Source organism: Oncorhynchus kisutch, linkage group LG13, assembly GCF_002021735.2.
Source record: "Oncorhynchus kisutch isolate 150728-3 linkage group LG13, Okis_V2, whole genome shotgun sequence".
Lineage (NCBI taxonomy): Eukaryota > Metazoa > Chordata > Actinopteri > Salmoniformes > Salmonidae > Oncorhynchus > Oncorhynchus kisutch.
This window is the reverse complement of record NC_034186.2, coordinates 9,054,683-9,078,056: the sequence shown is the minus strand read 5'-3', so window position 1 is coordinate 9,078,056 and position 23,374 is coordinate 9,054,683. Positions and strand designations below refer to the sequence as shown.

The window sequence follows — 23,374 nt, the reverse complement described above, 5'->3', positions numbered from 1 at the left end:
TGTTTCTCTCCTCCTCTCCCCTCCCCCTCACTCTCTCTGTTTCTCCCCCTCTCCTCTCTCTTTTCCTCTCCCCTTCCTCCTCTTGCTCTTGCGCTCTCTCTCCCCCTCTCTCTCGCCATCGCACTCTCCCCCTCCCCCCACCTTCTCTCGCTTTCTCTCCCCCCTCTCTCTCCCTATTTCTCTCCCCTCCCCCCCTCCCCTCTCTCGCTTTCTCTCCCCCCCTCTCTCTCCCTCTTTCTCTCCCCCTCTCCCCCTCCCCCACCTCTCTCACTCTCTCTCCCCCCTCTCTCTCCCTCCCCCCTCTCGCGCTCTTTCTCTCCCCCCTCTCTCTTTCTATCTCTCCCTTCTTTCTCTCTCCCGCTCACCCCCTCCCCTCCCCACCTCTCTCTCGCTCTTTCTTTCTCCCCCCTCCCCTCTCTCGCTTTCTCTTTCTCTCCCCCTCTCTCTCTCGCTCGCTCTTTCTCTCCCCCCCCTCTCTCGCTCTCTCTCTCTCTTTCCCTTCGCTTTCTCTCTGTCTATAAGGTTTGTGTGCATGTTCCAGGCATATCTCACGTAGTGTGCCAAGCTGTGAGATCAGTGGCCACTCAGAAACACCATATGAAATGTATAATGTAGAGCCGGTAGTTAATGTCGCTGGCGATCCGTCGTTGCCCGCAGTGCACAGCCGCATGCTCGCCGCGTCACATAATTAGTCAAGCAGACCGAGGAGAGAGAGAGAGAGAGAGAAAAAGTTTATTTCTCCAAATATTTCTGTCTGAATTGGACGGTGATTACTATTTTCCTCTCATATAACCAGAGGGGTGAAATCTAGATTTATTGTATTGTACATGAAGGTTTCATAGAGTCACTGGCATGAGCTCTCCTCAATATAGATTTGATATCTTGGCTCAGTCCGTTTGGAAAGCATGACACTGTTCCTTTTTTAGAGGATGACTTAGCAGTATTTGCCATATTGAATATACAGGTTTTATTTCACCAGAATTGTACTTCAATAAATTATGTTAAGTGAAAAGATGGCTGTCAACTTACTGTACATTTAAATGATTTATTGCCACAGAATATGTGTAGCTGCGTAGGTATTGACAATGACTAGAATAACTCACCATTGAGTATATCGCATCAGTGAACTAAACATTATTCAAACAAATATTGACAGATAGTAAGAAGGTCCATTGTCATGCCAGTAGAGGTGACCCTGCAGAGGAGCTATTGAACCACATCTCATAACAGTGAGCTTAGTGATTTAGTGTGCGTTTAAACAAACGAATGGGTTTCTCATCTGTCCTCCAAACTGACAGATTTCATGAAATAGTCTGGACCTTTTCATTTTCAGTATTACACATAATTTGCTACATCTTTTCCTGGCGCTGCTCTCTCCTTCTCTCTCTCTCTCCTTCTTTCTCTCTCTCTCTCTCTCCTTCTTTCTCTCTCTCTCTCTCTCTCCTTCTCACTGTCTCTCTCTCTCCTTCTCCCTCTCTCTCTCCTCTCTCTCTCTCTCTCTCCTCTCTCTCTCCCTCTCTCTCCTTCTCTCTCTCCTTCTCTCTCTCCTTCTCTCTCTCCTTCTCTCTCTCTCCTTCTCTCTCTCTCTCCTTCTCTCTCTCTCTCTCTCTCCTTCTCTCTCTCTCTACCTCTCCCTCTCTCTCTCTCTCCATTTCTCTTCAACTGCAGCTGAGTCATCTGTAATGAGAGAAAGAGGGATAGAAGAGGGAGAGAGAGAGATGCAGACTGAGAGGGTGAGATGGAGACCAATAGAACAAGACAGAGAGGTAGAGACAGAGGAGAGAGAGAGATGCAGACTGAGAGGGTGAGATGGAGACCAATAGAACAAGACAGAGAGGTAGAGACAGAGGAGAGAGAGATGCAGACTGAGAGGGTGAGATGGAGACCAATAGAACAAGACAGAGAGGTAGAGACAGAGGAGAGAGAGAGATGCAGACTGAGAGGGTGAGATGGAGACCAATAGAACAAGACAGAGAGGTAGAGACAGAGGAGAGAGAGAGATGCAGACTGGGAGAGAAATCAATCATTTCCAGGCCCAGGGACATGTACTAGTCTGTGGCGACCTAAATGCCAGAACCGGACAAGAACCTGACACCCTCAGCACACAGGGGGACAAACACCTGCCTGGAGGTGACAGCATTCCCTCCCACATATGCCCGTCTAGGCACAACTATGACAACATAACCAACAAAAACGGGTCACAACTCCTGCAGCTCTGTCGCACGCTGGGTATGTACATAGTCAACGGTAGGCTTCGAGGGGACTCCTATGGTAGGTACACCTATAGCTCATCTCTTGGCAGTAGTACTGTAGACTACTTTATCACTGACCTCAACCCAGAGTCTCTCAGAGCGTTCACAGTCAGCCCACTGACACCCCTATCAGACCACAGCAAAATCACAGTCTACTTAAACAGAGCAATACTCAATCATGAGGCATCAAAGCCAAAGGAACTGAGTAACATTAAGAAATGCTATAGATGGAAAGAATGCAGTTTGGAAACCTACCAAAAAACAATTAGGCAACAACAAATTCAATCCCTTTTAGACAATTTCCTGGGTAAAACGTTCCACAGTAATAGTGAAGGTGTAAACTTGGCAGTAGAAAATCTTAACAGTATATTTGACCTCTCAGCTTCCCTATCAAATCTAAAAATCTCAAATAGATAACCGAAGAAAATTAACAATAATGACAAATGGTTTGATGAAGAATGCAAAAATCTAAGAAAGAAATTGAGAAACCTGTCCAACCAAAAACATAGAGACCCCGGAAAACCTGAGTCTACGCCTTCACTATGGTGAATCCCTAAAACAATACAGAAATACACTACGGAAAAAGAAGGAACAGCATGTCAGAAATCAGCTCAATGCAATTGAAGAATCCATAGACTCTAACCACTTCTGGGAAAATTGGAAAACACTAAACAAACAACAACACAAAGAATTATCTATCCAAAATGGAGATGTATGGGTAAACCACTTCTCCAATCTTTTTGGCTCTATAACAAAGAATAAAGAGCAAAAACATATACATGATCAAATACAGATCTTAGAATCAACTATTAAAGACTACCAGAACCCACTGGATTCTCCAATTACATTGAAAGAGTTACAGGACAAAATAAAAACCCTCCAACCCAAAAAGGCCTGTGGTGTTGATGGTATCCTCAATGAAATGATCAAATATACAGACAACAAATTCCAATTGGCTATACTAAAACTCTTTAACATCATACTTAGCTCTGGCATCTTCCCCAATATTTGGAACCAAGGACTGATCACCCCAATCCACAAAAGTGGAGACACATTTGACCCCAATAACTACCGTGGAATATGTGTCAACAGTAACCTTGGGAAAATCCTCTGCATTATTATTAACAGCAGACTCGTACATTTCCTCAATGAAAACAATGTACTGAGCAAATGTCAAATTGGCTTTTTACCAAATTACTGTACAACAGACCATGTATTCACCCTGCACACCCTAATTGACAACCAAACAAACCAAAACAAAGGCAAAGTCTTCTCATGCTTTGTTGATTTCAAAAAAGCCTTCGACTCAATACTGCTATACAAACTGATGGAAATTGGTGTTGGGGGTAAAACATACGACATTATAAAATCCATGTACACAAACAACAAGTGTGCGGTTAAAATTGGCAAAAAACACAAATTTCTTCACACAGGGTCGTGGGGTTAGACAGGGATGCAGCTTAAGCCCCACCCTCTTCAACATATATATCAACGAATTGGCGCGGGCACTAGAAAAGTCTGCAGCACCCGGCCTCCCCCTGCTAGAATCCGAAGTCAAATGTCTGCTGTTGGCTGATGATCTGGTGCTTCTGTCACCAACCAAGGAGGGCCTACAGCAGCACCTAGATCTTATGCACAGATTCTGTCAGACCTGGGCCCTGACAGTAAATCTCAGTAAGACCAAAATAATGGTGTTCCAAAAAAGGTCCAGTCACCAGGACCACAAATACAAATTCCATCTAGACACTGTTGCCCTAGAGCACACAAAAACCTATACATACCTTGGCCTAAACATCAGCACCACAGGTAACTTCCACAAAGCTGTGAACGATCTGAGAGACAAGGCAAGAAGGGCATTCTATGCCATCAAAAGAAACATAGATTTCAACATACCAATTAGGATTTGGCTAAAAATACTTGAATCAGTCATAGAGCCCATTGCCCTTTATGGTTGTGAGGTCTGGGGTCCGCTCACCAACCAAGACTTCACAAAATGGGACAAACACCAAATTGAGACTCTGCACGCAGAATTCTGCAAAAATATCCTCCGTGTACAACGTAGAACACCAAATAATGCATGCAGAGCAGAATTAGGCCGATACCCACTAATGATCAAAATCCAGAAAAGAGCTGTTAAATTCTACAACCACCTAAAAGGAAGCGATTCACAAACCTTCCATAACAAAGCCATCACCTACAGAGAGATGAACCTGGAGAAGAGTCCCCTAAGCAAGCTGGTCCTGGGGCTCTGTTCACAAACACACACTACAGAGCCCCAGGACAGCAGCACAATTAGACCCAACCAAATCATGAGAAAACAAAAAGATAACTACTTAACACATTGGAAAGAATTAACAAAAAAACAGAGCAAACTAGAATGCTATTTGGCCCTACACAGAGAGTACACAGCGGCAGAATACCTGACCACTGTGACTGACCCAAAATTAAGGAAAGCCTTGACTATGTACAGACTCAGTGAGCATAGCCTTGCTATTGAGAAATGCCGCCGTAGGCAGACATGGCTCTCAAGAGAAGACAGGCTATGTGCTCACTGCCCACAAAATTAGGTGGAAACTGAGCTGCACTTCCTAACCTCCTGCCCAATGTATGACCATATTAGAGAGACATATTTCCCTCAGATTACACAGATCCACAAAGAATTCGAAAACAAATCCAATTTTGAAAAACTCCCATATCTACTGGGTGAAATTCCACAGTGTGCCATCACAGCAGCAAGATTTGTGACCTGTTGCCACGAGAAAAGGGCAACCAGTGAAGAACAAACACCATTGTAAATACAACCCATATTTATGCTTATTTATTTTATCTTGTGTCCTTTAACCATTTGTACATTGTTAAAACACTGTATATATATATAATATGACATTTGTAATGTCTTTACTGTTTTGAAACTTCTGTATGTGTAATGTTTACTGTTAAATGTTGTTGTTTTTCACTTTATATATTCACTTGTATGTTGTCTACCTCACTTGCTTTGGCAATGTTAACACATGTTTCCCATGCCAATAAAGCCCTTGAATTGAATTGAATTGAGTGTGAGATGGAGACCAATAGAACAAGACAGAGAGGTAGAGACAGAGGAGAGAGTGACTTTTCCAGTTTTCTCTCAGTCTGTCATGCGATGCATGTTTATCTCTGGGTTAGCTTGGCTGGACTGTTTCTGGGTTAGCTTGGCTGGACTGTTTCTGGGTTAGCTTGGCTGGACTGTTTCTGGGTTAGCTTGGCTGGACTGTTTCTGGGTTAGCTTGGCTGGACTGTTTCTGGGTTAGCTTGGCTGGACTGTTTCTGGGTTAGCTTGGCTGGACTGTTTCTGGGTTAGCTTGGCTGGACTGTTTCTGGGTTAGCTTGGCTGGACTGTTTCTCCAATAGCCATTCTACTTCCACTGTATGATAAATCAGTTATGTTTGTTTCATAGTGTGTATTCATCCAGGTTACTTTTGTTTGCAGATGTCTTTCTGTTTTCTGTATCGTTTGTCCGTCCTACAGTATTTAGGTAGGGGTCGGGAATCTAGCATGCATACAATTACGATCATAGGAAAGGGAGGGCTGGATGAGGTGGGTAATGGTTATGAGATGGGTTGAGGTGGGTATGGTTATGAGATGGGTTGAGGTGGGTATGGTTATGAGATGGGTTGAGGTGGGTATGAATATTAGATGGGTGAGGTGGGTATGGTTATGAGATGGGTTGAGATGGGTATGGTTATGAGATGGGTTGAGATGGGTATGGTTATGAGATGGGTTGAGATGGGTATGGTTATGAGATGGGTTGAGGTGGGTATGGTTATGAGATGGGTTGAGGTGGGTATGGTTATGAGATGGGTTGAGGTGGGTATGGTTATGAGATGGGTTGAGGTGGGTATGGTTATGAGATGGGTTGAGGTGGGTATGAATATTAGATGGGTTGAGGTGGATATGGTTATGAGATGGGTTGAGGTAGGTATGGTTATGAGATGGGTTGAGATGGGTAGAGGTGGGTATGGTTATGAGATGGGTTGAGGTGGGTATGGTTATGCGATGGGTTGAGGTGGGTATGGTTATGAGATGGGTATGGTTATGAGATGGGTATGGTCTATGAGATGGGTATGGTTATGGGATGGGTTGAGGTGGGTATGGTTATGAGATGGGTATGGTTATGAGATGGGTATGGTCTATGAGGTGGGTATGGTTATGAGATGGGTATGGTTATGAGATGGGTATGGTCTATGAGATGGGTTGAGGTGGGTATGGTTATGAGATGGGTATGGTCTATGAGATGGGTATGGTTATGAGATGGGTTGAGGTGGGTATGGTTATGAGATGGGTATGGTCTATCAGACACACTGAAAGGGCCCGCTTCCCTAAACACGCCCCAGTGCTCAAATAAACAGGCTAAATAGCAGCAAGAACCATGACGTGTGTGTGTGTGTGTGTGTGTGTGTGTGCACCTAATTGAGCAGAGATCAGCAACATGTTACATTCCTCCCTTCTGGCTGGCACTGTGTCAGCTAATCAAGACCAGGTTGGTGCAATGCCCTAATGTTTCCCCCCTCCCCTCAGTCTTCAGGGGTTTTAGTTCCCCTTTTTCCTCTTTCTCTCCCTCAATTGGACCTGTCCTCTCTCTCTCTTTATTTATTTATCTCTGTCATAGGTCATGGTTGCTCTCTGGGAGCCAGGGAAAGTTACAGGCTTTGATAATGTGGCAAACCTGATTTTATAGGCTGCGTATAGAGAGTGAAATATGGGTGTGAAGGTAGAGAGAGAGACTGGGATGGAGAGATGATGGTAGAGGACAATGGAGAAAGGGAGAGTCGGTGTGAGAGGTCTAGACAAACGAAAAGTGAGGTAGAGAGGCATTTAAAGAGAGATAGAGACTGAATTAGAGGGACATTTAAAGAGAGGTAGAGACTGTGAATTAGAGGGACATTTAAAGAGAGGTAGAGACTGAATTAGAGGGACATTTAAAGAGAGGTAGAGACTGTGAATTAGAGGGACATTTAAAGAGAGGTAGAGACAGAATTAGAGGGACATTTAAAGAGAGGTAGAGACTGAGAATTAGAGGGACATTTAAAGAGAGGTAGAGACTGAGTAAAAGATCACACGTGTGCAGTGGATAAAGGCATGTTTAATACCAGGTCTGGGGCTGAGCTCATGGGGGAGGAGGGAGATGCCGTTAAACATGTTACACAGGTGGCTTATTAAACACATTGGATCTGAGGTACCAGGCACTGGGCTGGACTGGGGTAGGCTGGACTTGGGTAGGCTGGGGTAGGCTGGGGGGAACTGGGGTAGGCTGGGGGGAACTGGGGTAGGCTGGGGTGAACTAGGGTAGGGTGGACTGGGTTTGTCTGGGCTGGACTGGGGTGAACTGGGGTAGGCTGGGCTGGACTTGGGTGGACTGGGTTTGTCTGGGCTGGACTGGGGTAGGCTGGGCTGGACTTGGGTGGACTGGGCTGGACTGGGGCAGGCTGGGGTGAACTGGGGTAGGCTGGGCTGGACTTGGGTGGACTGGGTTTATCTGGGCTGGACTGGGGTAGGCTGGGGTGGACTGGACTGGGGTAGGCTGGGGTGGACTGGGTGGGGCGGATTATATTGGGCTGGACTGGGGCAGGCTTTACCGGATTAGGGTGGACTGGAATAGGATGGCTCGGGGTAGGGTGGACTGGGGTGGGGTGGACTGGACTAGACTGTGATTAACACCCTGTCTCCATGTTACAAACACAGTACAGCACGATCACCATCCAGAGTCATGATGTTGTCATGTTCAGATGGGATTCACCATGAGTCACCTGAGGAACGCTGGTTGTGTTTTTGTTTTTTTACAGCATTATGACACCAAGTGTCCCATGGGATGTCCTGACTTTGCCATCGATGGCGATGAAGAGGACACTGCCAACAAGTAAGGCTCTGATTTAGAATATGCCGATGCCGATAGAGTCCCAGTGTACTGTAGTTTGAGTATGTCTGATATCTGACATGTATCTATGTATTAATCCCTCTTCATCCTCCTACCCATACCAATGCTGCCCTCCAGTGGTTTAGTCCTAAAGTACACTTATTGCATTTGGATCATAGCCTCTTGGACAGATCAATATTCATGAAATGATCATTGATCTGATGAAATATTTGCAGGCTTATTTATTTAATTATTTATATACAGAATTGATTTGTGTATTTTCTGAATTTTATGTAGTCATTGATTTGCGGATTCATTTTGCTGAATTTAATTGGCTGATTTGATTTCCTGATGAGTTTTTTCTAATGTAATTTTCTCACCTTCAGGATCTCGTCTGAGGACAGTGGGGAGGTGGCGTCTTACACAGAGGACAGCGACGAATCCTATTCGTTGGAGCTGGACACAGACTCCTCCCACACGGGCCAGATGAACCTATTGGAGGAGATCCTGGACTCTCTGAGCACCACCAGCACAGAGCACGGCAAACTCAGCGCCGCCAAGAGCCTGGACTTCAGTTCAATGGACAACATCAACTACAAGGCAACGGTAAGAGAAATACCTGTAACATCTAAACCGCACTAATCTAACCCCAGATACATACAGTAGATAGACAGAGCCTGGACGCCTTGGACAATATTGGCTATGAGGCACCGGTAAGAGAAAACATCTGTATGTCTAAACCACTCTGTGTGTTTATCTGTGTTCTAGAACACCTCCAACCCTGTCAGTGAGAGCAACCTGCCCCAGGTGTGTACTAGTGGCAGTGGGGTGGTGGGGAGAGGAGGAGAACAGGGAGGGGGCTGGCAGGATGACGGTGCCCTCCACGGGAAGCACCTGCCCCCCTCCCCACGTAGACAGCCCAGCAAGAGCAGCCTCGAGAGGCAAAAGCATATCCTCTCAACATCCTCTCCACCCGTCCTAGCTCCAGCCTCAGAGCAGGACAACCAGGTCCCCAATCTCCAGCCCAAGACCCAGGCCCCTCAGACCAAGGCCCAGAATAAAATCCAACCTAATCCCCAGGTCCTTTATGACACACCCGCTATCTGTCTCTCTCAGCTCTGTCCAGAGGAGTCTTCGCTCCCCACACCTCCATCACCATCCCTGGGAGACCACCACATCTCATCCAACCGGTCTCCAGCACCAACTCGTGCCTCCACATGCAATCCTCCACTGGCAACACACACACCACCGCTAACCCACACTAGAGAGTCCCCAAACCCCCAGTTGCTCAGCCCTGAGTCCAAACCCCAGACCACCTCCAGCATCCTGCGGAGGAAGGTGCTGTCCAAGGAAACGATGAGGCAGTACCAGGACAAGAGTCTCCAGAGGCAGGGCAGCAAGAACCGAGAGAGTCTGGGGGTGAAGGCCAGGCAGCCTTCAGTGCTGGTGCCCTGGGAGAGAGAGAGCCCAGAGGAGATGGGTCAGGGAGAGGAGCTGGGGCAAGAACAGGACAGGGTCTCAGGGGCAGAGGTCCAGGAGAAAGGACTTCTGGAGGAGATAGATTCCATGTGTCATCTCGGCTCAGACTTTCAGACCAGCCTACAACTGTCCCAGGTCCACTGCAAAAACAACAACACACATGATAATACCCATTACAACAACCACAGCCACAGCAAAGCCACAGACAAGTCTTGAGACAGAAGCAGGGACATGGGAAGGAACAGGGGTGGTTGAGGTAGAAGTTGCCTCTAACCACAGATCTACAATCAGACTGCCCTCCTCAAATCCTAACCACTGAGGGAAGAAATGCAAAAACAGACCTTGGACCGCAGGAAGTCAAAAACAGACCAGGAAGTCGCCGTGACACTGCCAGGCAACTGGAGATGATGCGTGTGTTCGCCCGGATACGACTCTTTGACTTACCCTTGTTTTTTTCCCCTCTTCCTGCCAAGTTTAGGGGTCTGAGTTAAAGACCGGTCATCTCGGTTCTCTTTTTAACCTGCTACAGAATTTAAACAAACCGTCTAATAAATGAAACAAAGACTGACCGTGTAAACAAAGACTGACCGTGTAAACAAAGACTGGCCGTGTAAACGAAGACTGGCCGTGTAAACGAAGACTGGCCGTGTAAACGAAGACTGGCCGTGTAAACGAAGACTGACCGTGTAAACAAAGACTGACCGTGTAAACAAAGACTGACCGTGTAAACAAAGACTGACCGTGTAAACAAAGACTGACTGTGTAAACAAAGACTGACCGTGTAAACAAAGACTGACCGTGTAAACAAAGACTGACCGTGTAAACAAAGACTGACCGTGTAAACAAAGGGAAAATATGTGGTGGATTTTAACTCACATGAAATGGTACATATTACTCATTTACATGGTCCTAAAATATGAGTGTGTTTTAGTTAATAGAGAAGACATTTAGTTTTCCTCAGATCTGAAAGTATTGTAAAGACACAAAGTAACCCCCCCGACCTAAGTAACAGTTCCGTTGTATAGTTGCCTAACACGATGCCTTAAACAGAGCTGTGATTTGCTTTTGGCACGGCTCAGTCTTAAAATGTCTTAATATATATTTATAGCTGTTACTTCTGGAAATGTTTGATCTGCTTAGATCCACTGTCACATGTCATGAATGTGGAAAAATGGACAGCTTTTTCACTGCACGTAAAGATAGTCAAGGTAGTTTAATATATGTTGCTCCGTTTTGTCTATTTAGAGATGTATGTTTCTCAGGATGCTCCTGTTTGTCAGGACATAAAGGAGAAGAGGAGCTGTGTAAACCGCTGATAGGAATAAATAGACAATCCTCTCTCTCTGTTTCTCTCCATCTCTCTCTGTTTCTCTCCATCTCTCTCTCTGTTTCTCTCCATCTCTCTCTCTGTTTCTCTCCATCTCTCTCTCTGTTTCTCTCCATCTCTCTCTCTCTCTGTTTCTCTCCATCTCTCTCTCTGTTTCTCTCCATCTCTCTCTCTCTGTTTCTCTCCATCTCTGTCTTTCTCTCCATCTCTCTCTCTGTTTCTCTCTCTCTCTCTCTCTGTTTCTCTCCATCTCTCTCTCTCTGTTTCTCTCCATCTCTCTCTCTGTTTCTCTCCATCTCTCTCTCTCTGTTTCTCTCCATCTCTGTCTTTCTCTCCATCTCTCTCTCTGTTTCTCTCCATCTCTCTCTCTCTCTGTTTCTCTCCATCTCTGTCTTTCTCTCCATCTCTCTCTCTGTTTCTCTCCACTTCTTCATGCTCCCTTCATTCACCTTTCCTTGCTCACCATCTTATAAAATATCTTTCCATCCTCCTCTCTTCCGTCCTTCCCCCTGGTTTTTGGTGCTGACAGCTAAAATGGAGGCTGACAGCTAAAATGGAGGCTGACAGCTAAAATGGAGGCTGACAGCTAAAATGGAGGCTGACAGCTAAAATGGAGGCTGACAGCTAAAATGGAGGCCAGTAGAGTTGAGTGCTTTAGGTGGAGTGGGATTTCACAAACTAAAATCGTTGCTATGTGCACACACCAAATGAAATGCAAGCTTTCTCCTAAACACTGAGGTGATGCTTTCACACTGTGTTTTACCAGAAGGCTTGAGATGATTGTAGAAGGATAACGAAGCAATACGGCTCTCTTCAGAGAGTATGGACAGATGTCTGAAGTGATTTAAAAAGAAATCTCCCATGGAGAGAATGCAAGCCCTTTGAGTAATGTCCAGAGATTGTGACCACTCACTATATTACCACTATAGTACATACAGACAGAAGAAAGTATTGTCCAGTGCTTGTTTGTGGTTATGTTATGATGATGAGTTTAGCCAGTTTTCTCTAGTGCTGTTGGGTGTGCCAATTTAGCGGTAGCTCCCTCCCTGACTGCCGGGCTGTGCTAACGATGAGGTTGTAAAGTGTTCGCCGTGGTTCTGAGAAGTCCCTCGTCTCCGCTATTCATTTGGATTTGAAAGGGCCTGTGTACAATTTGTTGGCCCGCTTTATTTCACTCCCCAAAATATTACTTATTTGGACAGTTTTGAAGTTTGAAAGCTGTCAATATACTATGCAAAAAAGAAAAAACATTTAAAGTTTCCAAATTCTGAATAGATTTTTACTTTACCACTATTCATGAATTGTCATCAGATCAGGTAATTGATAATCATATTTGTAAATCCATTGATTAACTGATGGTTTCATTAGATTGTCTGTCATTTGGCCAAAATGTGGGTTTGTGTGTAAGAATGAAGGGTGTGCCTTACAGTATATGAGTAATACTCCGTGTGGTCAACACAAGGTGTCAGGGAGAAAATGCCATTGCTAATGTGTCTTTAGGCTGCTATATGTAACTTTTTGGGTGACCTGACAAAATTCAGAGTTATAGATCTGTCGTTCTCATTGAAAGCCAGTCTTAGAAGCGGTAGATCTGTTCTATATGCTCTATTTCTATGCTTAGTTTATGGGTCTTTTACTTTCGATTTTGTACACCAGCTTCAAACAGCTGAAAATAAAAAAAATGTGGTTATTGAAAATATATTTCATAGCGGTTTAGATGGTATGATGATTCTCTATACAATACTTGGTTGTTTTGTCGTGACCTGTTCGAATTTTAGGAACCAGGAAATGGAGGAATGATTTCCGCGTAGTGGATCTTTTCAAAGAGGTCAAGTCCTCTCAACATTTCAATAGTTGTTGTCTGCAGTGTTTCTGCATGTAAAACCACTGGCCCACTCGGTGATGAGACTCAGAGATTAAACCACATCCTTAAATGTATGTTGTCAGTTCTTTAACCTATGAAACATAGAGTCTAGTAGATCAAATAGGTTGAACTGTCATTCTATCTCTGTTTTCCATGTTTATAATCAAGCTTAGCTTACTGTGTGTGCTGGTAGTGCTTTTCTCTGTGCTATTATTTCAATGATCTTTCTGACTGAACAAAATAGAGAATGATCTTTCTGACTGAGCAAAATAGAGAATGATCTTTCTGACTGAACAAAATAGAGAATGATCTTGCTATTTCTTTGTTGGAAGATGTTCTCTGTGTAGTTATTTCAAGCTTTGTTTCAGAATGATGAAATATTATTTTCAATGATTGGACATGTTTTTTTTTCTCTCCTGATTACAGTATTTTAAAAGGAGTCTGATAATATGTAGTATATTGTATCATGATTCACAGAACAAACACCTAAAATGTTATTGTTGTTAGATCTTATTTTGGGGAAAAGAGGTGTTTTGTATCATTTAAAACAAGGTGTTAAAAACTCAAACCATTTTCCATCCAGTCACTCACTAAAGCATGTTACAGTATTTCAGTTCATGAGGTGGCAGAAATTCTTGCAATTAATTGACTTTATTTTTCAGTTTTTTGTTATGCATGTATATATGAATGATGTCTTTTTAAATTCAAAATGTTTTCGTTTTTTTCCTTCAAAATATTACCCGAGTTCTGCTAATCTTATTTAGTTGTTGAATGGTTCTTTTCTTCTTCATTTTGTTTGTTAATCAAATCAAATGGAGAGAAAGAAAGACGGTGTCAGGTCCGGTAGTATTGTCCAATATCCTTGCCTTACAAACATGGTGTTGAAATACTGTACTTAGTAGTTATTTTATTATCAAACTGAATTTATTTCTCATGTACTACATGACTACTGTATTTAACTGCTGTGGATTGTGATTGGTTTACTTGAGCAATGTCTTCCTAACACAGTCGGCAAGGAATCCTGTGTGGCTGCTTATCAGTGTACTGAACAGCTGGTATTTGTATGACTGAATGTCTGGTTACTGTCTCACTACTTACATGCTGATGCAGAAGAAAACAGGATAAAAGCTGACAGCTTCTATTCTCTTATGATTACATTTCCCTTTTTCCTAATACCCATGTGATATTAAAGATCAAAACCACTGATTGTCAAGAAAACTAACGGAGGCATATCGCTTGTCTTGTAAAACATCCATTTAGTGACTGACAGTACTGAGAGGGACACAGTTCATTCATTCACCTTGTCCCTAGACATGGTACTGTAATGATTTGAATATGCCGTGTACAACCTACTGAAGTCTAGTGTGTACAAACTTACTTGACATGGTACTGTAACTTACTTGTATGTTCTCAATGCAGAGAAGAAAACAACATATAGGTGAATGTAACATGCTGTGGACTGAGTGGTGCAACTCTATCCACTGTGTCCACTGTGAACTTAAACATTCATTATGTTCATGTATATGCAACATTTTCCTGTATTCCATATTCAAGTCTCTCAATAAATAATAATACGAAAGATCAGTGCAATTCTATTCTCCTTTTAATGAAAGTTGATTATTTACCTCAAAATGACATTTAGAAGCTGTAGACATATCAGGCAACTCCATTAACCTATGACTGCTGTTTGCTAGGAGTGGGAAGGGATTGGCAACTCCAGATCTGACAATCTGCTCACTTCACTCTCCTCTTCTCCTTGAGGTTTTTCAACAGTGAACACATTGCCATTGTCATACCCACTATGGAGTCTTCTGTGGCTGTGGTGGCCATAGTGAAGTGCTCCTTAGGGTCCAGCTGCAGGACACTGTGGTGCCCTACGATAACCACTTCTGGTGCTCGTCTGTGAGGGAGCGATGATCAGAGCGGAGCTTCTTGTGTTCGATCAGTGTCTCTCCAGTTGGCACAATACTCTGTTGCCCAGTACTCTGTTGCTCCGCTGTAAGTGTCCCCATCATGGCAGGCATTGATTTGATAGCTCAGAGTGACACGTTGAGGTCTCAGTGTGGAGGCTGTCGCACAGCTGGGTGTTCAGGTCCAAGAGCTTTCTGGACAGTACTTTGGTTTCCTTGGCCATCCGGATAGCATTGCTGCGTTGAGGCTCCAGGAGGGCACTGAAGTCACTTCTCCAGGAGGCTGACACTCGAAGGAGGAGACAGCGATTATAGAGGCGTGTGAGATACCTGACGAGAGTACGTCGGAGAGTGGATAAATTGCCTCTACCCTCCGTTCTATTGGCGAACGTTAAATCACTGGAGAATAAACTGGATGAGCTTGGTTTGAGACGATCCTATCAATCTGAATAACTGTAATATTCTATGTTTCTCTGAGTCTTGGCTGAACAAGGACATGGTAAATATAAATCTAGCTATACATCGGAATGACAGAGTAGTGGTGTCGGGGAAAAACTCAAACAGGAAGTACCAGTGACTCTTGATACAGAAGTGGTCTGATGATGGTTGCTAAGCTACAGGACTGTTTCTCTAGCATAGACTGGAATATCTTCTGATGGCATTGAGGAGTACACTACATAAGTCACCGACTTCATTAATAAGTGCATCGATGACGTCTTCCCCGCAGTGACCGTACGTACATATCCCAACCAGAAGCCATGGATTACAGACAACATCCTCACTGAGCTAAAGGCTAGAGCTGACGCTTTTAAGGTGCGGGACACTAATCCGGATGCTTATAAGAAATCTCGCTACACCATCCGACCCCCATCAAACATGCAAAACGTCAATACAAGACCGAGATGACATTCTACTACAGCAGCTCTTTATTCATTTGTACCTATTTAACTAGGCAAGTCAGTTAAGAACAAATTCTTATTTCCAATGATGGCCTAGGAACAGTGGGTTAACTGCCTTGTTCAGGGGCAGAACGGCAGATTTTTACCTTGTCAGCTCGGGATTCAATCATCTTGCAACCTTTCAGTTACTCGTCCAATGCTCTAACCACTGGGCTACCTGCTCTAACCACTAGGCTACCTGGCGCCCCAGCTCTTATGCTCGTCGGACGTGGCAGTGTTTGCAAACTATCACGGATTACAAAAGGGAAACCCTAGCGTGAGCAGTCCAGTGACGCGAGCCTACCAGACGAGTGAAATACCTTCTATGCTCACTTCAAGGCTAGCAACACTGAATACCAGCTGTTCCGGACAACTGTGTGATCATGCTCTCCGTAGCCGATGTGAGTAAGTCCTTATAACAGGTTAGTATTCACAAGGCCACAGGGCCAGACCAACTGGCAAGTGTCTTCACTGACATGTTCAACCTTTCCCTGACCCAGTCTGTAATACCTACATGTTTCAAGCAGACCAACATAGTCCCTGTGCCTAGGAACGCCAAGGGAACCGGTCTAAATGACTATCACCCCGTAGCGCTCACATCTTTAGCCATGAAATGCTTTGAACTGCTGGTCATAGCTCACGATACCATCAACCCAGACCCTCTTTTCCCACTCCAATTTGCATACTGCCCCAACAGGTCCACAGATGATGCAATCTCTATTGCACTCCACACTGCCCTCTCCCACCTGGACAAGAGGAACACCTATGTGAGCATGCTGTTCATTGACTACAGCTAAGCATTCAACACCATAGTGTTCTCCAAGCCAATCAATAAGCTAACGACCCTGGGATTAAATGCCTCCCTCTACAACTGGATGCTGGAGTTCCTGACGGGACTCCCTCAGGTGGTGAAGGTAGGCAACAACGCATCCACCAGGCTGACCCTCAACGCAGGAGCCCCTACTGTACCCCCTGTTCAACCTTGACTGCGTGGCTGCGCACGACTCCAACACCGTCATTACGTTTGCAGATGACACTATGGTGTTAGGCCTGTTCACCGACGACAATGAGACGGCCTACAGGGAGCAGGTCAGAGACCTAGCAGTGTGGTGCTAGGACAGCAGACTGTCCCTCAACCCCTGTAGCTATGCAGACAGCTGGTGGTGTTCCTCTAGCAGCTTCTGCTGCTCAGTGAGGAAAACCTGAAGACTTTGGCGCTTACAGAGGAGGTATTGGTGGTCACCCTCCAACACTTGGTGCTTGGCTTTAAACTCCTGTTGCTCTGTGATTAGTAGTCTGGCTCTCAGTATCCAGACTCTCTGAGTGTGTGAGTTCAGCATCTTGTGAGAAATTGATCTCCTGGCCAGAGTTTGCTCATGAAGCTGCTGGTTAAAGTCCCTCAACCGGTCTGAGAGTTTTTCTGACTCATCTAGTTCCTTGGCCACAGCCTGTTCCAGCTCTGAGCAGACAGCTCTGGTCTCCTTCTGTTGTTCAGTGATGGCAGAATCAAGGTCATTCTGGGGCTTTGTGTTCCTGGTCTGCTCCTCTGTGATCTGGGATTTGAGTTGGTTCGCTTGAAGTTGAAACTTCAAGCTGGAGCATTTATCCTTCAGTGAGGCCTGATGCTGAGATAGGAGGCTGTTATGCTCCCTATCAATGGTCTTGAGCTCAGACTGGAGGTTCAAATGCTCACCAGCTGTATCCTGGAGCTTGATCTGGATGTCTTCGATTTCTGGGATCAGCTCCTGGTGTTCGGCTGACACGGTGTGGAACTCAGAGAAGAGTTATTGGTGTTCGTTCTCCAGTGCCCTGTGTTCGGCCGTTAACTCCCGTAACTCTGACTGTGGTCTGGCTCTCCATAGCCAGACTCTCATAGCCGCTTGCTCTTCTCCAAGGCCAGAGTGTGCTCATGAAGCTGTTGATTTTCTCTGGATGCTATCTCTCTGGAGGCTATCTCTCTGGAGGCTATCTCTCTGGAGGCTATCTCTCTGGAGGCTATCTCTCTGGAGGCTCTCTCTCTGGAGGCTCTCTCTCTGGAGGCTCTCTCTCTGGAGGCTCTCTCTCTGGAGGCTCTCTCTCTGGAGCCCATCTCTCTGGAGCCCATCTCTCTGGAGCCCATCTCTCTGGAGCCCATCTCTCTGGAGGCCTTCTCTCTGGAGGCCTTCTCTCTGGAGGCTTGCTTCCGGCCAGGCACTTAGTGCTTTCTGTGCATCCACAGCTTCATCTTCTGCAGCTCTTTAATGCTGCCGTGCCTCTTATTGTGAACTTTTCAGTACATATGTGCCAATTATTTATTTCAGAAGGAGCCAGCAAAACTAGGGCACTCTGTGCTCTAGGTCATTGGACATCATTAGACATGCACCTGGTTATTCTTGTAAATGTTATGGCCAACTGTGGTTACACCTCTTGGGGTTTTTTCCAGAACAGGGGTTCCCCTTTCAGTGGAGTCAGCAGGATGACATGTATTGGTTAATCCTGTAGAGTGCCAAGGTCTGTTCCTATGGTCTTACATGCATGAAACTATTTCTGTGACTCTACAGGTTGCATGTCCTAATATGAAGGCAATATGATAACGGTGGCTAAATGCCAGAGGTGACGAGCCATTAAGAGGAGTCACTATGAGAATGACGTAAGGAGGACAAATAGTAGTCTGTGCAAAGACTGGAAGGCTTTTATCCTGATTATTAGGTGACCATGATGGTTTGAGGGCCAGATTGGGAATTTAGCCAGGACACCAGGGTTAATAACCCTACTCTTTCGATAAGTGCCATGGGATCTTTAATGACCTCAGAGAGTCAGGACACCCCTTTAACGTCCAATCCGAAAGACGGCACCCTACACAGGGCAGTGTCAGCCCTGGGGCATTGGGATATGTTTTTCTTTTTTTTAAGACCAGAAATACTATATCTCTGTCCTACTGCTCACCAAAATACACTATATCTCTGTCCTACTGCTCACCAAAATACACTATATCTCTGTCCTACTGCTCACCAAAATACACTATATCTCTGTCCTACTGCTCACCAAAATACACTATATCTCTGTCCTACTGCTCACCAAAATACACAATATCTCTGTCCTACTGCGCACCAAAACACACTATCTCTCTGTCCTACTGTTCACCAAAATACACAATATCTCTGTCCTACTGCTCACTAGAATACACTATATCTCTGTCCTACTGCTCAACAAAATACACTATATCTCTGTCCTACTGCTCACCCAAATACACTATATCTCTGTCCTACTGCTCACCCAAATACACTATATCTCTGTCCTACTGTGCACCCAAATACTGCTGGACTGTTTTAAGGTGCAACAACTTTCTACCACACTGTTCTAGATACTTTACACACATATGACTGATTTACCTTCCTTGTGGTCCATTGAACAGTGATGGATTTTTTTGAGCCTGTATTTAACTAGGCAAGTCAGTTAAGAACAAATTCTTATTTACAATGACGGCCTACACCAGCCAAACCCGAACGACGCTGGGCCAATTGTGTTCCGCCCTATGGGCCTCCCAATCACTGCCGGTTGGTATACAGCCTTGATTCCAACCAGGGTGTCTGTAGTGACGCCTCTAGCACTGAGATGCAGTGCCTTAGACCACTACTCCACTCGGGACTTCCAGACCACAGTTACTTCTTCAGCCTTAAAATGTTTGATATTGTTCTGAGCTGCCACAGTTTTCAAGATTAGCTTCTTGCTGTCAGCCAGCTTCTCTTTCTCTGTAGGGGGCCGTATCAGCCGCTGAGACTTGGCAGCAAATCCAGCCTTCAGCTTGCAGATGGTCCTCTTCTGGCCTGCCAGGTGTTCCAGCCTCTGGTTCAAACAAGTTCTCTGGCTGAGGCTTACTCTGTTCACAAGAGAGACCATGGTCATAATGTACATGTTAAATCACAGTGGACACTTGGATCCATGACTTGGCTCAATAAAACGTGTGTGTCTGGAGACAGTTACCTCTGCTTGACATCTTGTCCTTTTTCTTTCTCTCATCCTGTGAAAGTTGATCATTTTCACTCCTCTTGGAACGACCCATCCCGGATCCGGGAGAATTGTCATCAACTGACACTAATTAGCATAACGCAACGGACAAAAAATATTACTATAAAATATTCATATTCATGAAATCCCAAGTGAAATATATTGAAACACAGCTTAGCCTTTTCTTAATCATGCTTTACAGCCAAAACAAGACAAGCATTTGTGTAAGTTTATCGATAGCCTAGCATAGCATTATGCCTAGCTAGCAGCAGGCAACCTGGTCACGAAAATCAGAAAAGCAATCAAATTAAATCGTTTACCTTTGATGAGCTTCAGATGTTTTCACTCACGAGACTCCCCGTTAGATAGCAAATGTTCCTTTTTTCCAAAAATATTATTTTTGTAGCCGAAATAACTCCGTTAGTTCTTCACGTTTGCCTGAGAATTCGACAGGAAATTGCGTTCACGACAACGCCAAAAAATATTCAAAATTAGCTCCATAATATCGACAGAAACATGGCAAACGTTGTTTATAATCAATCCTCAAGGTGTTTCTCAAAAATCTATTCGATAATATATCAACCGGGACAGGTGGCTTCCTAGTAGGAAAGAGAGAAACAATGGCCGCATTTGTCTTTTATGCACAAAACACTCTGAGAGCCTCCAGCTGACCACTTACGCAATGTTGACTTTCAGGCTCATTTTTAAAAATAAAAGCCTGAAACTATGTATTGTGACACTAGACACATTAGGGAAGCCATAGAAAAGGGAATCTGGTTGATATCTCATTCACTGCTCAATAGGGACACATAGGAACGCAGAGCTTTCTAAATAAGAGTCCCTTTCCTGATTGGATTTTTCTCAGGCTTTCGCCTGCAATATCAGTTCTGTTATACTCACAGACAATATTTCTACAGTTTTGGAAACGTTAGAGTGTTTCTATCCAAAGCTGTCAATTATATGCATATTCTAGCATCTTGTCCTGACAAAATAGCCCGTTAACTTTGGGAATGTTATTTTTCCAAAAATGAAAATAGTGCCCCCTAGATTCAACAGGATAAAAGGAAGGCTACTTGACTGTATCAGTAACCTAGGCTACACTTCTAGGAAAAGGGCTCTAGGTCCAGGTAAAATGCTTTTGGGTTCCATGTAGAACCCTCTGTGGAAAGAGTTCTACATAGAACCCGAAAGGGTTCTACATGGATCCCAAAAGGGTTCTTCAAAAGATACTGCCATAGGGACCGCCAAATGGTGTACCAGTTAACTTAAGCCTACTCTGTTATAGCCAATGGTTTTTGGTTTGGAAGTCTACAGGACCTGAAAGTATGGAGTAGATGAATCACTTAGAAAATTAAGTATTTTACTAATTTACTATTTTACAGATAATGTGATATAAGGTTTAAAAATGTGTACTTCTTACAATAGACATACATTTATTTACATTAGCGTAGAAGACCATAATTTTTTTAAATCGTTGAAATTAAGCATAAATTATACATTAACGTTCAGAATGGATGAAATAAATCATAAATTATGTTCAGAAAGGGCACGGTGTGCTTTAGGACCATGCAAACGTCTTCGAGCGGGCGGGTAGGCTGTTCTAAAACCAAAGTTGTGCCACTGTAAAGAACTACCTTTTTCTTGGTCTATCAATTCTTTATATTTAAAAAATAATAATAAAGTAGTCCTATTACAGTCGACATAGATAACCCCTATGTCAAAGAGAAGAGGGTACCAACACATACACTAATTCTCTGTTTGTTTTTAGAGAAAAAAAATGTGCAATTCATTTCAGGAAATTGTATATGTTATAGCTTGAAAAACATCAAACCATGTGGTGCTGTACAGTAGGAATGGTGGAGGTGAAAACTACACGTCTGTTTTTCCACCAGGGATTTCAAATGGCTTCTGATGTTATTATGCCTATATTTATATGTTAATGTATTGTTATACATTCTATTTATGTGTCATTTTGTAATCAATCTGGGTGTAATCCAGACTGTAAACATGTTTTTATTTATTGATTGATTTCTCTTAAAACTATTGCACAGAGCTCTGGTGTTATATTCTTGAATAATATATTAATAGCATACATTATAATAATACATAATACATTATCAACACAGTAATTACATTTTTGAATTGCTCCAAAAACTACGTTAACATTATTTTTTTTATTTAACTAGGCATGTCAGTTAAGAACAAATTCTTATTTACAATGACGGCCTACCCCGTCCAAACCCCCGATGACTCTGGGCCAATTGTGCGCCTCCCTATGGGACTCCCAATCACGGCCGGATGTGATGCAGCCTGGATTCAAACCAGGTACTGCAGTGACTCCTCTTGCACTGAGATGCAGTGTTTTAGACCACTGCGGCACTCGGGAGCAGTGGTCTAATATAATATAAAATATAGCTGTATAAATACATTGATCCTTTAGATAGTGGTCAATTATTATAAACATAATATAATTCCACCTTTCCAAATGATTGCCTATTATTCTATGTATAACACCAGTATTAACATTCACAAGAGAAAGAAGAAACAGTAGATAGATATGGGAAGGATATTTTTCCCTTTTAAGTAGGGTGAGTATGGGCACTTTCTGAAAACATGCTTTCCAGAACACCTTCCAGAATCTTCCCATTGTCTTAACTCCCAACTTGATTACATTCTATATAGCTTCAGAACTCTACTACACTAAACACTAAATAAACACAGGATCAATGACTTTTCTTCAAACACAAATTGTCCTGAGACCAAAGTGGGACACTTAATTATTTATTGTTGAAGAAGGACAGGATAGTTTACTATAATAGAACAAAATAAGTATTTTTCTAATCTTGCAGCTGGCATAATATGGGCATGTTATATTTTGAAATGTTCATGACAATTGATTATTGATCTGATAGTAAAACACGTCACAAAACCTCTTTAAACTGGCATAATATGGGCATTTTATAGTATGCAGTAGTCATCACTCTGGATTAATGATCTACTAATGGTACACATCACAAAATATATTTATAAATACATTTTGTGTGTGGAAAATGTGAGTTATATGCCCTCAAAATTCATTGTAATATGTCTCTGCTGCCTCACAGAACTTTTAAAATGTCATCCTGAAATATAGGTGAAGCATGTCAATCAAAGACAAAATGACAGATGCCGAGAAAACAGACAAATCATTACTCATTACTCATACTACATACAACCTAGTTGGGAAGGGAGATCTGCTGGTCTAAGGCTGGTGTGTGTCTTGTATGTCTTGTATTCAACATCCTCAATGGCCTGGCTCCCCCTCCACTCAATATTTTTGTTAAACAGAAAACCCAGACATATGGCAGCAGATCCACAAGGTCTGCCATGAGAGGTGACTGTATAGTTCCCCTAAGGAAAAGCACCTTTAGTAAATCTGCATTCTCTGTGAGAGCTTCCCATGTCTGGAATACACTGCCATCAGACACACATAACTGCACCACATATCACACTTTCACCAAATGCTTGAAGACATGGCTAAAGGTCAATCAGATTTGTGAACGTGGTCCCTAGCTGTGTGTTGCCACTCTCCATGTTGTCTGTTGTCTGTAGCTTGTGAGGTGTGGAAACACTTTGTTGCTTTTATGAATTTTGTCTTGCTGCTTTTTGTTTTATGCTGCTCTGTCTGTATGCTACGTCTTGCTTGTCCTATGTTGCTCTGTCTGTATGCTATGTCTTGCTTGT

At 43.6% G+C, this 23,374-nt stretch overlaps 1 protein-coding gene across 1 annotated transcript in view; it reads left to right on the top strand.

Annotated features, from left to right (window-relative positions):
* LOC109880506 (DENN/MADD domain containing 1B) overlaps window positions 1-9,841 on the top strand; it is a 231,854-nt gene extending 222,013 nt beyond the window's left edge. Inside the window, exons 21-23 of the mRNA XM_031838030.1 lie at window positions 8,019-8,149; window positions 8,533-8,752; window positions 8,915-9,841. Coding sequence (XP_031693890.1) covers window positions 8,019-8,149; window positions 8,533-8,752; window positions 8,915-9,841 — 1,278 coding nt within the window. The remainder of the gene's footprint in view (window positions 1-8,018; window positions 8,150-8,532; window positions 8,753-8,914) is intronic.
* Window positions 9,842-23,374: the final 13,533 nt, after the last annotated feature.